We start from the raw sequence: 16185 nt of genomic DNA, 5'->3' as shown, positions 1-16185 counted from the left end.
CTATGTATCTGCAACCATGGAAAGCTCCTCCCTTTAAACCTTTTTAGTGACTTCAGGGGGAATAACACAGTGCATAATTTTCAGCGCTTTTAATTTATGATGACTGAAGAATTTCTCAGATTTTGAAGCAGCACTAGTTTTGACCTTTCAGTTACTGTGAGCTCAGCAAAAGGTTGCTGATTAATTTTGCCCCTTAAACTGTGGTAGCTGGGCCGTTCATTCCTTTTTTTAATAAACAGGTCGAATTTTAATGCTGCTGACTTAGATGTAATAAAATATTCTTTGTGTTAGGTTTCTACTGTATTAATAATAGTATCTGTATTAGCAGTTTACAACTAAATGGCATTGGAACATTCAACTCGCTTGCATTAAATCAGTTTTCTAGCTGGACTACTTTGTCTATCTGATGCTTGATAGTTTTCAACCTTCCAGAGCAGACTTGTTTCTAAGTAGGACTAGAATGAACTAACATCTTTTGCAGTACTTTTACAGGAAGAAAAGATTATTTCCAATACCTGTGTTTATTCTTAGTGCTGTAATTAAATATGGCAAATGTAGAATAGAAATAAATATGGGGTGTGGAAAAGAAATAAATTTAAGTTTGAACTAAAATATTTTTTTATTTAAATGGGCAAGGTCAAAATGTAAGTGAGTTTCAGAAATATCAGGAAGGCTAAAAGGTATTTAAACAGACATACATACTCAGACACACTGAAATCCTAGAAAAGCTTTCGAGTATCAACAAATGGCTACTTACCATGTGATTGCTGTTTGTAAGCAATTGCAACTGAGTATAAAGATTAATTATAATGCTGAACAATATAGTAATGCAATTTTTACTGATCATTCACAACTTCATAAATCCATACAGGCAATGAAAGCAAAAATTGCTTTCATTTTACTAGGGGGCATATATTGAAAATGCTGGGGGGAAGAATTAGGACTAATAAAAGGAAACATTTCTTCACGCAAGGCGTGATTGGTGTTTGAAATGTGCTGCCACAGGAGGTGGTGATGGCCACTAACCTGGATAGCTTTAAAAGGGGCTTGGACAGATTTATGGAGAAGTCGATTTATGGCTACCACCATTGATCCTCCTTGATCTCAGATTGCAAATGCCTTAGCAGACCAGGTGCTTGGGAGCAGCAGCAGCAGCAGAAGGCCATTGCTTTCACATCCTGCATGTGAGCTCCCAAAGGCATCTGGTGGGCCACTGCAAGTAGCAGAGTTCTGGACTAGATGGACTCTGGTCTGATCCAGCAGGCTCTTTCTTATGTTCTTATGCTTCAATGTGTGGCAGATAAAACATCTAATGGACTTCCCATATAGTCTCATTTATATCCCTGTACACTTGTAAGCGTAATCTTGTAAAATTAGCTACAGCTGTCTTAAGTCCTGTTTATCAATAGAGCAGGGGTCTCCAACATGTAACCCACTTAAAGTCAGTGCAAAGCGCTTTTCCTGCCAGCTATTTGCCTACCAGCAGTGCCCGGGACAAACACACACTAGCTGGCTTAAAATGGGGTGGGGACATCTTCACCCCCGGAAGGAAAGCTGGCAGGAGAAGGGCTTTGCACCCACATTCACATGGGTTACATGTTGGAGTCCCCCTGCTCTATTAGGACTTAGGAGTAAAGGTCTTCCTCTCCCTTGTACTGAGCACCACAACAGGGCTGAAGGCTCCATGACTTTTTATGTTTGTTTGTGGAAATTTTATACTGTTGACAGTGACCCGCACTCTCATGCTGCACCTGGCAAAAGCTGGCTCTTTCTCCAAAGCGCCACCAGTCTGCTCTCTCCTGCTGCCCCACCAAATGCCATACCTTTTCTCTGACCATCCTTCCCACACCCAAAACAGAAGCTACATCCAGCAGAAGAATGACAGTGACTTGCGCTCTTTCTCTGGGCCTGCCAAAAGCTGCCCCTTCCCCCTCCTTCCCCGCATCCCAACACCTAACTCTCCAGTCCCTTCCCCACCCTCCCCCATCCCCACAAACCAACTCTGCCCCTTCTGTCCAGGGCCCTGGCCTCCAGTCTTCTCCCACCAACTCCCCTGTGACACTCAAAAGAATCTCCCACCCAGCTGACGCGAACAGTGAGTTGCAGGGAGTCAGGAGAACCTCAGGGGGGGGGGGCAAAGAAGGCAGCTGGCTGGTAATAGACTGTCTCCCCCCCAGTAGAGCCCATTTCATTTTCCCTTAAAATGGGCTTCTATTCCTAGTTTTAAATAAATGGAAATTTACATTAACTTCATTTATGACTTTTTTCATTATTGGCTTTTAAAAATACCGTAGTAACCAGGAGCATAGCAACTGGAATTTTACAATATTTTAAAAGGAGATAAATCACACATATAAAAATGTGAGGTCTTCTCCCATTATTCTTCCAGTTTTTTTTCTGTTATGCAACTCTGAGAAAGAACTACTGTCTTCAGCTTTTGCTTTTTAAAAAATCTTTGTTAGTAACTTTGGTTCCCAATTCATTACTGCAGTCAAGTAGTTCAGAGCCTGCTGCAAGAGATAAACCCTTTTGTAAATGAAGACAGCATCCATTTTCCTTATACCTCAGGCCACATAGAATTGATTGGGGTAATAAAATGACAGCACCTTGTGATATACTGACGGCTCTTTAATTTGAAAACTGGCTCCGCCTGATTCAAAGCTTGTTTAAGGCTAATTTATGGGTTACGTAATTCTCTGCAGAACTCTGGGTAAAGGATGATGTATGAAATCTGATAGTTAACATAGTATACTCAAATTGTTGTGTCGTGCTGAGACTTTTTTATTGTAGGTAGCAGTGATTTTAAAAGTATATGTGTTTGGTGTATGATGTTAAATACAAACACGTATTGGAATTTTCCAGCATTTTATTTTGGATGAATTTAGATGCATTGGATGTGTTGTTTATATGACTAGAACTTGTGATGTTTGACTACATTATTATTCTTTGGAGAATTATCATTCCACCGTCTTCAAAAATAAGGACTGCTTGTTGCTTTCTTGTGTGGGTATAACAGCTATTGTTCATAAGTAAAAACGAACAGTATTCTTTATAGTGTTTCCATGACTGCCAAACCATTTTTATAGACTTTTATTTTGTCACAGTTCCAATAATTGCTGGCAATTGGTTTGTTTGTTTTTTATTTTATTTTACATATCTGAATAACACATGTATAGAAAGATAGAGAATAAAAGATCTAGTCCCCCTCCGCCCTATAATAGTAATACTAAATGAAAAGACGAAAAAGAAAACAGCACTTACACAAAGACCTATACATATTTGCATAGATTCAAAATTATTTTTTCACATTATTGTGGTACTTTTGAGAGTGGTTTGCATCTTATTTCTTTCTCACATAGAATTGTAGTAACTTCCCACTTCCCACTAAGATCCCACGTCCCTTCATCAAAAGATGTCTCAAGGTACTCGCCGACATTTTCCTGCCCATCCCAAGTTTTGAATTAATTTTGAAGTTCGTTATCTACATTGAGCATGAACACTTTTTGAGAACGTGTATTTGTTTGATGAATTATTTTACATTTTATCTCAAATATATGTCTCTCGTGCGCTTTTCCGTGTGGCTGTGGAATGAGAATGAATGCTGCCACTATGTGGAACGGGCAGACTGATCTTCCCTAGCGCAGTGAACCACACAATTTGCCCCCCCACATGGTAGCAGGTATAGCCATACGGACAACAAAACCACTGTGCGGGAGATGGCAGGAAGAAGGTTCTTAACAATATTTCTTTTTAGGTCACACAACTTCAAAAAATATTTGATTGATACAGAAAATTGTTTAATTCTTAGGAACCTAAAGGAATAGAATATCCTGAATTTCCCTGAGATTCATTTTTCTTTTCATTTTCTTGCCCCTCATGTTTGATACGGGGCCAATTATTACTCTTTCTTCTTCCTTCAGTGTCCCCTGCAAATCAGGCAGTTGTTCTCATGACATCATTTTACGACATAGCCTAACTTAATTTTCTGTGTGATGTCATTGAGGGAAAACAAAGCTGGAGGCATGGTCCTTGCTTAATGTGTGCAGGCAAGCAAATGCATTGCTGTTGATTAACCAACCAGGCCTACACGCTCTATTTTCCTGTTTGTACTGCTGCAGTATAATCCTTGCCGTCATTGTCACCAGCATGGTACTGGAAATATTGGCCTGGTTGCCTTGACAACAGAGCCTCTCTTACTGATAATCATTTTTGTCCCCAACAAACAGTTTTCTAAAGGCCAAGTGCTTTTTGCCAGGGCCCAAATGTTAAGACACACTCAGTGCTGTTTTCTTAAACCTACAGCCTAGATCGGTTTGATCAAACATTTGTTTCCTAACCTTTATCATATGATTGTTGTAATCTCTGCAAACCTATATAATGTTGTCATCCAAAAGTAAAACTGATGCCACTGTGAAAGTCAGAAGCCATGCATTATGTTTATTATTATCTAGTGTTGTTAGCCCCCACCATCTCATTGTCAAAGTATGCAGTCCAAAAAGCTGCAAACACCCTGGTGTTTTTTTTTTCTGGTTCTTCTTCTCATTGCAGTCTGAAAAAGTGCTTGAAGGCCAGAGGGGCCCTCTAGAGTGAGATTGCGTGTGGCTCCAAGGGACGCCACCAGTAAAGAAGCAAAACTTTCTGCTTGTCACATTTTGCAGCTAAATACTACTGAGTATGCTCAGTATCAGCACCTGAAGCCCTTTGCCCTTTTGTTGACCACAACTGGTGTCAGATTTAACCACGGTATCAAAAGCGATCAAAATGCATACATGGATGTCATTCATGAAGCAAAGTTCTTTTTGGGTTCACTTAAGGCTCTTTGGTTTCTGATCACTTTTTATGTGCAGAAACACAGTATTTTTCTGAAACTTCTCTGTCTTACTGAACCATTACTCTTTCCCACAACTTCTTTAACAAACAGGTTGGACCACTAATAAATAAGCTGTATCCATGGTTCTTAATCTTTGATCCACTCTCACCCACCAGGTATGCAACATTATCATCAAATTGCATTAAGCGCACAAGTTAAAAGATAGCGTTCAAATCAGCGCACTACAAAAAGCAGGTTTAGTGGCATTTATGATGTATACATATAATATATTTACCATGTTTAAAGTTCTGGTTATGATCTTCAAAGCCATTCACGGCCTTGGACCTGCATACCTACGAGACCTCCTCTCCCCATATCGCCCCGTTAGGCCCCTCCTTCATCGGAGGAGGACCTCTTGGTGCTCCCTGGCCCTAAAGCTATCAGGCTGGCCTCTACAAGGGCCAGAGCTTTTACATCCCTGGCTCCCACCTGGTGGAACAGGTTTCCAAGGAAGATCAGGGCCCTGAGGAACCTGCAGAGTTTCCGCAGAGCCTGTAAGACAGACCTGTTCCCCCAGGCATTTGGCCAGCCTGGTTAAATACATCGCTGCCATTTCATCTGACCTTCCGTGGGCATAAAGGTGGGGGGGGGGAGGGATGAAATGCCATCTGACGCTATACGGTTTCTGGTTTTATTATTGCTAATTCGTTGTTCTATGCTATCTTTTAAAACTGTTTTTATCACTGTTGTCCACCGCCCTGAGCCCCTAGGGCCGTGATGGCGAACCTTTGGCACGCGTGCCCGAGGTGGCACGCGGCAGCCTCTTGCTGGGCACGCGAGGCTCTGACTCTCCCCCTCCCCCTCTCCCCCCCTCGCACTGGCTCCGGGTCGTCAGAGGCGCCAGAAAGGGCCTCCGAGGCAGGGCCCAAAAACCCCACTGCCTTCTGCTGGGACGGTCTTCCTCCCTTTTACACTGCCTTCTGGGGCGTTTCCCTCGCTCCCCGCCTCTGTGCTCTCTGCTCTCCCTCGTGCTCAGCTTTCGCTGTTTCAGTGCTGGTGACTGGTCCATCTTGCCGGGTTGTCTGCTGCTGCCGGGCTGCTGTGCCTCCTGGAGACCGTGCAAGCCTCGGTAGGTCCAGCGGGCCCGGCGGTCACTGAAAGCTTGGAGGGTGGGCGGATTTGAGAAGGCGCGGCAGGGTCAAGCATTAAAAAGCGAGAACCATGGAGGAGCCTGTTGGGAGGAGCCGCAGAGAGACGTGCTCCCGGCTGAGAGGAGGACACATGGCTTCTTGGAGACTGGAGAGAAAGCTTCGGGAGCTCCTCAGAGAAGACCCTTTTTCTGGGGGGGGGCTTCTGGAGCGAGTCCCAGCCCGCCCGCCGTGTACCATCCTTGCATGAGCAGGAGGGCCTTGCGATCTTGGAAGTGGATGGTGGCGGATTTGGAAGGCTTCGGGTGGGCGAAGGCGGCTGGGTAACAAACGAGAAAGCTGTAGGAGCCTGTTGGGAAGGGGCGCGGAGAGACACGCTCCCGGCTGGAGGAGGGCACATGGCTTCATGGAGAGAAAGAGAGCGCACTTTCATTGCTTGTGACGGGAGAGGCGTTTTGCGAGAGGACTCATTCACCTGGTCTCTTTACAGCAAGCGCCGACTCCCCTCCTGGCCTTTTATTTCCTCCTGCCAGCTTAGCCCGTTAAGCTCCTCAGAGGAGACCCTTTTTTGAGTCTTCCTGGAGCAGTCAGCCCGCCCGCTTGGAGAGCGGAGGAACTGCAGCTCCGGCTGGAGGGCACATGCTTCATGGAAGAGGCGGCGCTTTTAGATTGGCTCTGCTGCGGGGGGGAGGAGACGTTTCTTGCCGAGAGAGGGACTCATTCCCTGCCTGGTCTTACAGCAGCGCTTCGACTCCCCTCCTGGCCCCTTTTATTTCCTCCTGCCAGCAACCCCGTTAGCTCCTCAGAGGAGACCCTTTTTCGGGGGGGGAGTCTTCTGGGCAGTCCAGCCCGCCGCCTTGGGAAGGGGCGCGGAGAGACACGCTCCCGGCTGGAGGAGGGCACATGGCTTCATGGAGAGAAAGAGGCGCGCTTTCGTTAGCTGCGGGCGGGAGGAGACGTTTCTTGCCGAGAGAGGGACTCACTCCCTGCCTGGTCTTACAGCAGCGCTTCGACTCCCCTCCTGGCCCCTTTTATTTCCTCCTGCCAGCAACCCCAAGTGGAAAAGCTCCTCAGAGGAGGAGACCCTTTTTTCTGGGAGTCTTCTGGGCAGTCCGAGCTCCACCCGGCCATGTACCATCGCTTTTTTGTAAGGACTCCCTCACTTTGCCTCTGAGAACAGCCTCTGCTTCCACTGTTTCCAGCCAGTGCCAGATTTTGTGTTTGGAAGTTTTGAGCAGGCAAGGCACCGTGCTGCGCTGGCTGGTGTATGCTCTCTTAGGAAAGAGATTTCTCTCCCACAAAGACATATTTTCCACAGTCAGTTGGGCAAGTGCTAATGGGATTATCTCAAAATTTGTAGCTGTTTTACATAAAATGCGGGTGGGGTGAGATGCCTTGAAAAGAGCGTGAGGATCGATCCCCACACCTCCCTCCTCCCCAGTCACCGGAATCCAGCAATCGCTAGCTCTCATGTTGACACACACCTTGCCCTTCCAGCCCTGGGTTCTTGTGTGTGTGTTTATGGAGCAGCAAGGGCATTCAGTAAAAGCACAAAATGCATTTTCCAGTGGACCGGAGAGAAGGTGGTGAGGTGTTTTTTATCTTTTCCCCATTAGAGTCTCCTCTTCATTATGTAAGGAGGAGCGGTGAAGAGATATTGGAGGGGGGGGGGAATGAATTTAAGATCTCATGTTAACTTCCTTTTTTCATAGTTTTTGGGAGAATGATGATTTGGAGCTAAGGCAAGCCAGATCTCTATTAAATAAAAAATTTTCAGGATCCAAAGATCCCTGGGCAAAAATCCCTTCTCCCCACCCCAGCAACTCTCCATAGCTTCCTGAGGATGTCTGAATAATAAAATCAATAACTTCTCTTCCACCACCCTACTGAACTTAAATTGGGGAAGTGAAAAGTTGGTTTAATAAGATGCGATGCAACCTGGGAATTGCAAAATGAAATTCCCTTGGAAATTACAGGGTTAATCCTAAATAAGAATTCTTTTTATTAAATATGTATTGGTCAAACTAAGGCGGTCTTTTTTTTTTTTAAGGAATTTAAAAGCAGAGTATTTTTTCCATACTTTTAATTCTCTGCCAGTGATTTTATAATCATTTATTCCCTCTCAACTTCGCTTTCTCTGTGCTTTAAAAAACTAGCTGCTTTAATATGGAAACCATGTTGTAGCCAAAATGCTTACATAAACAAGAGACCGCAAAAAAGAGTGAAGTGGGAGAGAAGATTAGAAATAAGGCATAAAATAGGTCTGCTTTCAACATTTGCTTTAAAATTAACAACTTTAGCAAAGAGGTGGTTCTATTTTACATTGTTTGTTGACACTGGATTTGAGAAAATCATGCTGAGACTTGTTGATATTTGGAAATAAATTGATGTTTTTAAAGATATTGGGATGAATGAGCAAGCAACAATTGGTTGCCCAAATAGTTGCATGGAGGACAGTTAGTAATAGAAATTCTCTGCAAAAGTACAAAGATGCTAAAAGCTATATATAAAGCTGGCGGAAAGGAAAAAAAAAGGAGATTGATTATTGTTTTCTGTACACCAGGCACACAAAATGAGAGATTTGTGGGAATGATTCCTTCTCTTTCAAGAAACAGATTCATTAGGGAGTATTTTTTTGTCAAAGTAATGTGGCACCCAAAGGTGGCCACTGGCAACTCAGTTGAGTCTTTTTTGCAAGAGAGAATCTGCCATTATTACCAGGGGGCTTGGTTTGCTCACATATGAGCTTTTTATTCCAGCTGGGGCTTAGACTGAGCTGAAAACTCTTTATATTTATATGCCTCTCTATCTAAGCATTCCTTAAAGCAGTACCAGTATTTACTTTGCTATCATAAGACACAACCATTGACAGGCATTTCTTAACACTTGCCCTAATTCTACCTTCCACTTTAATCACCTCCTCCACAACAGTCATCTTGTGAGGTAGGTAAAGGCTGAGAAGAGTTCCTTGGGAAGCCATGTGTTGCCGTTCTGGTGGTCAACAAATGAGTTCAAAAGGAACTTCAGTTGAGAATCACTTCCAGGTCTATTCAGGGAATATCCATTTCTTTAGTGTTAACCATATGTTGTGTTGGATAGATTTATTGCTGGGTGGCTTAATTTTTTAAAAAGCTGTATTTTTGCAGACTCCAAGTCACCCAGAAATGGCTACAAGGCCAAAAAAGCTAGAAACTCAGACAGTGAGGAAGGAATCAGTTCCAAGAAGACCTGGACAGAGTTAATTTTGGGAGTAGATTGAGCAGCGGTGGGAGAGCGTTCTGTGCCAATCAAAATGTGTAGCGAAAGTGTTCTCAATGTAGCACATCAAGTGTCAAACGGCACTTTGACACCAACCGAAAATGTTGCCAAACTTGATGAAGCTGAAAGAAAAAAAGAGTTTCTTGAAGGAAGGAAATTGAGGAGCTATATCATTCCCAGCATCTTAGTTTTTCCAACTATCTTTTCCAGAACAAATCATCTGACAGCTGCCAGCTTTCAAATTTCACTGTGCCCTATGTACAAAACACAGCAAGCCCCTCTCTGATGGGGAGATTATCAAAACAGCCATGTTGTCTGGGGAGTAATTCTCTTTTTCATGATTTCCCCCAGAAACAAAGGACAAAATTCTGAAGCAGCTTTTCTGAGATTGGCGAATTAGCAGAAATACTGTGAAAGATCGAGTCCAGCGCATGCCAGCAACTGATGTTAGTCAGCAGCTCACCGCACTGACTTACAAAGAGCAGCCTGTTACTCCGATTTCGCGTGGATGAAAGTACAGATGTGACTGATCATGCCAGGCTAGCAGTGAATTCTCGCGTTATGCTGCTGAGTGACATCATGAAGAGAAGAGGCTGCAGGTGAAAACTGGTGTCTTTGCCCAAAAAAAAGAACACAAAGGGATAGATATCCACAGTGCTGTGATGGAGGCTTTTTGTGTCACACAATATCCAGACCAGAAAGTGGTTTCAATCACTAGTGATGGGGCGCAACCTTCCATGGTGGGGAGCAACTTATCTGGCTTCATACAGTTCTTTGTTAAAAGAAGTAAAACATCCAGTCATCAGTTCCATTGCATTATACACCAGGAAGCTCTTTTGTGCCAGGGACAGCAGCAAAACATTTGGCGATGTCCTCAAAAGATGTCACAAAAATGGTCAAATTACATCATGGCTGGACCGTGCTCTGAATTCTGCCGACAGTTTCAGACACTTCTTGAGGAGGTTCAGGCACAGTATAATTGTTTTACTTATGTACAACAATGTCCGGTGGCCTGAGCAGAGAACGAGAAGTCCTGGAAGAGATTTGTAGCCTGCTTGGATGAAATTAGGCTGTTTATGAACGAAAAGAGGCAAAGGAATTTCCACAACTCACTGATATGGCCTGGCTTACCAACCTAATGTTTTCACCAGATTTTACAGCACACTTCCAGCGTGCTGAACAAACAGCTACAAGGTGTTGGGGAAAAGCAGCAGAAAGGATGTTTTGTGATATCAAAACATTTGAGAGAAAACTTCAGGTTTTTGAAGAGATCTTGAAAGTGGGCAATACTGAAATATTTCCCTTTAAAACTAAAAATGCCATTTTGGAAAATTCTACAACTTTTGCAGACAATCCACCACAAGAAGCCATCCAGGAAATCTACAAAGGAATTTTTCTAGCATTGTAGCAGCTGCAAAGGTGAATTTTAGTAAAAGATTTTTACAGTTCCGCCAAGATGGAGGCAACACTGTCTTTTCTTACTTATCCGGAGATAAAGCCAAATTTGAAGAGAACTTGATCTTTCCTGCGTAAATTGGTTAAATTTAGAAAATCTGGAAATGGAGCTGCTGGAATTTCAAGAGAAAGCACTCTCTGGAAAAAATAAATTCTATGACTTAGCAAAGTGAAACACTGGAGAAGATAGAAAGGATGACAGAGGAGAACACAGCTAGTTCTGAAAAATGTAAAGGAAATCACTCAGAGTGTGGAATTCTCTGCCAAATAATTTTAAATCAATTAAGGGAACTTGGGATTGCTTTCCTTTCTTTGTTTGGATAGATGCTTATGCTTGTGAGCAGCTGTTTTCAAAATCTGACACAAAAGAAACAGACTTACAGATGAGCTGAGTGCTGCATGTGTTTGCTCTCAAAACTTCTACTAAGTATGAGGCCAAACATAGACAAATTATCAGCATGCATGCAACAGCAAAAATCACATTAATTGGTCAAAAGCATGCCAAATGCAAACGTTCACTTTCAAGAAAAAGTTGTTTGTAAAATAAAAGTTGTTTATATAAAGTTGTGTATAAAATAAAAGTTGTTTATATCATTGAAAGCTCTGTCATTGTGTTTTTCTTTTCAGATAAAATATGGTGATGTATGAGTTGTTTTTTGTAAACTAAAACCTCAGTATTCAAGTTAAATTGCCGTATTGGCACTTTGCGATACATAAATGGGTTTTGAGTTGCAGTTTCGGCACTCGGTCTCAAAAAGGTTCGCCATCACTGCCCTAGGGGGAGGGCGGTTTAGAAATTCAATAAATAAATGAATATAGTGATCTGAGGCATAAATTCAATAAGACCCTTGACCCTGATAGGTATCAGCCAACTCCTTAATTTTCAGGAGATCATATTGTTACCTCTGGCAAGTGTGATAGTAACGAGAACTAAATTCAGGATGAATGTCAGAGTTGTTCTTGTATGTTGGGGAGGATCCTGCCTCTACCAACGTCATGTGATGAGTAGGACATAAAGGGTTGTGAGTGTGTGTGTGTAAGGTCTGTGCACTCAAAGTCATCTGTGTTCTTCAAGAACTTCATTTCAGCCTCCTGGAGCAGTTATTAAGAGGTCCCCTCCCCCAGAAATTCTGTGTCAAAGCTAAGCAAAATGTGTGTCCCTCAGCACATTCTAATTAAGCATCCAGTGATTCAGGTGCCTGCCCAAATTTCTGTGCAGATTATTCATGATTCAACCAGCCCACTAATCAACATAACCTGGAGTTTATGGGGGTGTTGGTTGGGTCTCATTGTTATCCCTGAGAATGAGAAAAAAGGTAGTGGATTCCTGGTGGCTTCTCCACTGTCTTGCCTTTTTGCATCTGAGATGCCAGCAAAGATTCCCATAATCCACTGTTCAGTTGTGGCAAATTGTTAATCACAGTATTGTGCCAACCTTGGCAACTGCATTTTGTCCCCTCCTATAGGCAAGCTCCTATGCAGGTAACACTAATATCCCTTGCCCTGTTTTGTGATTTTATAAACCTATGCATGTGAATAAATCTGTATACATTATTACATTTAGGTGAACTTGTAGATGAATGGAACACATTGACAGCAGTAAATTGATTCAAATTGAACTTCACATTGTATTCTTACAACATTATCTTAATTTCTATTCAGTCTATGATGTGAGGAGATTAGGAGTGCAATTACTTCATATATTGATCTAGAAATTTGGCACAGCATATTTCTTAATCTCAAAGTATATGCCTTCCTGGTTTTGTTTGGGTTTGGGCGGTGGGTCTCTTATGTTCTGCCCTCCTAGTCAACTTGTTGGCTGAAGCATTTTTCAATTTTCTGCAAAAAAAAAGGCCTTTCAATTCTAGTAATATTACTTCACATACTTATGTATAGATAAAAATATAAATCCCTACATTCTTAAGTCTTGTACATTTCTTATAGGATACTTCTCTTCTTTCCAAAGGTCTTGCTGCTAGTAGACTATACAGGTATTGCAGACTATGCATGAACATATTCAGGTCAGTTAATAAATACAGGAAGGTATCAGGAGGCTATTAAAAGTATAATGGTAGCTAGAAGCCTTTTCAGCAGTAAATCTCTGAAGTTTAGAACTCCTTTATGCTCCTGGATCCTATAGCAATAAATTTGCATAGTGAAACTTATTCCAGATCCAGGTTCTTTCTGTGCCTTTCTCTTTATAGAGCAAATTGCTGCCGGAAAATGGATTGTTACCCACAAGCTTTACGTTATCAATTTTTATTCCTTTGGCATTTGTGGCCAAGTAATATGCTAATTTAGACCACATAAATACCAATATGGTTGGTGGGGGAAGGGAAATAATTTATATAATAAAGCAGTGTGTAACCTTTCGATTCTGTGCTCTTCAGTTCATGCCCAAACTTACTTTGCTAAATTATGTCCTTGGTTGATTCAAGGGCATAATTACATTTTGATTAATAGTCAAAATACCTTTGTGTGGAGTATCTATATCTCCATTGTACAAAGAAACACAGAGGCTAAATGGCTTCAGTTGCATGGAACAAAATTATTATTTTTTTGGTCAAAAATCCAATATTCCAATGGTTTGGGACAGACCACACTGCCTTGCTAAAACTCTCTTGCAGAGTACCACTTTGGCACACTACTGAGGGGGTCTATTTGTCTCTGTTGCCCTCAGGATTCCGAACCGCCAAATGAGGTGGTCTCAGAGGCCCCACCTAATGTTGTACCCTCTACCTCAAGAAGTAGTTCTGAACATCTGGTATCGGTGGCACAGAAACATCCAGAAGAGGTAGGAATTCTGTGTCTATTATCTTACTGGGTTCTTAATCATTTTTATCCAACATTTTTTCTGCTTCAAATTGGTTTGTTTCCATTCAAAAGGCAGTTCACTTTCTGTCTAATGCAAGTTTGTGTGTTGTGGTAATCAGTGTGCTAATATTGCCCCCAACAAGGCTATTCTTTGTACTAGTACATTTTGTTTTGTGAGACATCCAGATGCTTGAAAATAGTTGGCAGCATTTGAACTCCATGTCCTGGGTCTCACTTGACCCATATGGCTAATGTAAGTTCATGCATATGATATTGCTGGAATAGCCTGATTCTAAGGAGGAGAAATCCTGTGTAATAATAAAAACTGGTTATGGGCAGATTTTAATTTCTTAATAAATCTGTCCACCCAGAGTTCCCAGAAACTGAGCCTGGCAATGAATTTTGGCATCTGATATATCAAATAACCAAGTTCTCAGCTTTACAAATGTACTTCTAAAAGTTATTGAAATCACAGAACTTCAACTATACATTTAGGATAATTAATATGTGAAGAATGCTACAGAAAATAAAAGGTAGAATTGTAAAATGAGTATTTGGATGAGAAGGCAAATGCAATCCGGTGTGCATATGCACATTTCACCCAGTCTGTTTCCTAGAGAAAGAGGCAATATGAATCAAGAGATGGACTAGAATTGGGAAGGTCCAGGCTCAGATCCTTACTCTGCCATTAAGATAGTGATCTTGAGTGAGTTATTTACTTTCTTTGTTGTATGGATTCAGAGAAGTTCTGCTTCAGTCAGCCTTCTGTTGCAGTTCCAAGATTCCAAAGCTGAATCTGCTAAAATGGAACTGTTGTTCTCTATACTTTGGTCTTCTGTCTATAGGTGTTGTGAATCATCCTTGTTCTTCTTCTGATGTCAGAGGTACTTTGTGTTTCTGTTGCACTGAGCTGTTAGACAGAGGTGTATCGGGGGGAAATGGAACTTCTGTCTCCGGGCACCCTCCCCACGGTGCCTGGGGGCAGGGCTCTGCCACTCCACTCCCAAAGGCCACTCCCCCCCGCTCCTGGCTCCCAGCTGGCAGCCCCTTCTGCCCTCCCCTCTGGGAAGAGCAGAAGTGACTGCCGTCCCCCATCCTCCAAGAGCTGCTTTTATAAGCACTGAGGCCGGGGGGCAGGGCTCAGGGGCAGGGCCCCGCCTCCCCAAGCCCCGCCCTGGCCTCAGTGCTTATAAAAGCAGCTCTCAGGGGACGGCTGTTGCTTTTGCTCTCCCTAGAGGGGAGGGCAGAAAGGACTGCCAACTACCGGCTGGGAGCCAGTGGGGAGCAGAGGAGGGGCGGCAGCCGGGCTTCCTTGGTCCTGCCCATGTCGATGATGGCATGGGTGGAGCCAAGGGTGCCCAAAGACGACAAGGCAGCAGGACTAGATGTGACCAGATTAGTGGTGCCCGGGGATGGAGGGTACCCCTTATCCCTAGGCAAATACGCCATTGCTGTTAGATGTGAGCTGTTAGATGTAATCTCTGCAGATAGGGTTTCTCATATTATCTTGTACCTCAATTTTTGGATTTTTGTCATATCTCTAATATTTTTGGACATAAATATTATACATATGTTGTACATACAGTGCATTCTCAGCTGTAAAAATGTCTCTTTGTCTTGGAAGTCATGCTTCCTCACCAGTTAGTAAGATGTTAAGAAAATGTAGAAAACTTTATTTTGAGTTGTATTAAGGCATAAATACATTTTCTGTTAAAATTTTCTGTTAGAATTTCACCTAGGTTGAATATTAGCTTAAACTCCTGATGCAGTTTGATACCTTTTGGTTCTCATACTAATGAATAGCACATACTAATGACTTAAGGCAGAATCAGAGGAGACATTTGACAGCCTTGTGTGTGTACATTTTGACCATGAGTATCTGCAAAGCAGTTTAATCCAGTCAGTATAGTCTTACGGGACATGGAAGATAAACAGAGACTGATAAAGAAATAGGAGGAGGAAATCTGATAAAGAAATTTCTGATGAAATTTTTCAAACACTTCCAGGTTCTGTCAACAGTGTCATGAGATGTGTTTCCATTTTCTGTAGCCATAATAAGTCCTTACCCATCAGTGCATGCAGTATTCTCCTTGTCCCCTACTTGGCTATGGTGGAACACTGTGGACAATATTTGCTAAATCATCTTTCAGCCAGTTCTGTTGCCAAGACTTTGGCATTAACATTTCTATGAAGGAAATTTCTTTATAGTTGGGACATCACATGTGTTCCTTTGCCAGACTTTAAGTACATAATAATCACAGCTTCAGATACTCATACCACATTTATTAATAATGATTTGAGCAATGTAGTGAGAAGTTTTTATCATTAAACCTGTGCCCATGCCACTTTTTATTTATTTATAATCCTCTGTTTCAAGAAGTGATAATGGTTGTGTCAGAAGATCTGTGGTCTTCCTTCAGGTTGGATGGTGTTTGCATGTGGGGAGCTAGTGTCTGAAGACTGTGTGAATGTTAGCTTGTATATCACTAAATAAAAAATGTAAATGGGTTATTGATTGCTTTGAGTTGTATTGGCAGAACTTTCATTGGCCATAATAGTGTGTCGTGGAAAGTACTGTGTGTCTTCAGCTTTTTGAGAAGTTTACTTGAATCCGTATACATTTGATGTAGATCAGGCCAAAGCCTGTTGGAGCAGAATGCTTTTAGTAATCGTCTATTTTGACTTAATTATAGCATCAAA

The 16185-nt window shown here is 42.3% G+C and overlaps 1 protein-coding gene across 9 annotated transcripts in view; it reads left to right on the top strand.

Annotated features, from left to right (window-relative positions):
• The window catches only part of PHF14 (PHD finger protein 14), a 155731-nt gene that overhangs the window by 110707 nt on the left and 28839 nt on the right, over positions 1 to 16185 (top strand). For 7 of the 9 annotated variants that reach the window (XR_007245796.1, XM_048511563.1, XM_048511569.1 and 4 more), the window contains one exon: positions 13352 to 13465. The exons of the other annotated variants lie outside the window; for them this stretch is intronic. Coding sequence is in view for 6 of the 7 variants with exons in the window: in XM_048511563.1 (XP_048367520.1) it covers positions 13352 to 13465 (114 nt within the window). In the remaining variant the exon portion in view is untranslated. The remainder of the gene's footprint in view (positions 1 to 13351; positions 13466 to 16185) is intronic. 9 annotated transcript variants of the gene reach the window in all.

This window comes from Sphaerodactylus townsendi, linkage group LG11 (assembly GCF_021028975.2).
Source record: "Sphaerodactylus townsendi isolate TG3544 linkage group LG11, MPM_Stown_v2.3, whole genome shotgun sequence".
In the NCBI taxonomy this organism is placed as follows: domain Eukaryota; kingdom Metazoa; phylum Chordata; class Lepidosauria; order Squamata; family Sphaerodactylidae; genus Sphaerodactylus; species Sphaerodactylus townsendi.
The sequence above is the reverse complement of the archived record's forward strand: the minus strand, read 5'-3'. Positions and strand labels throughout refer to the sequence as shown.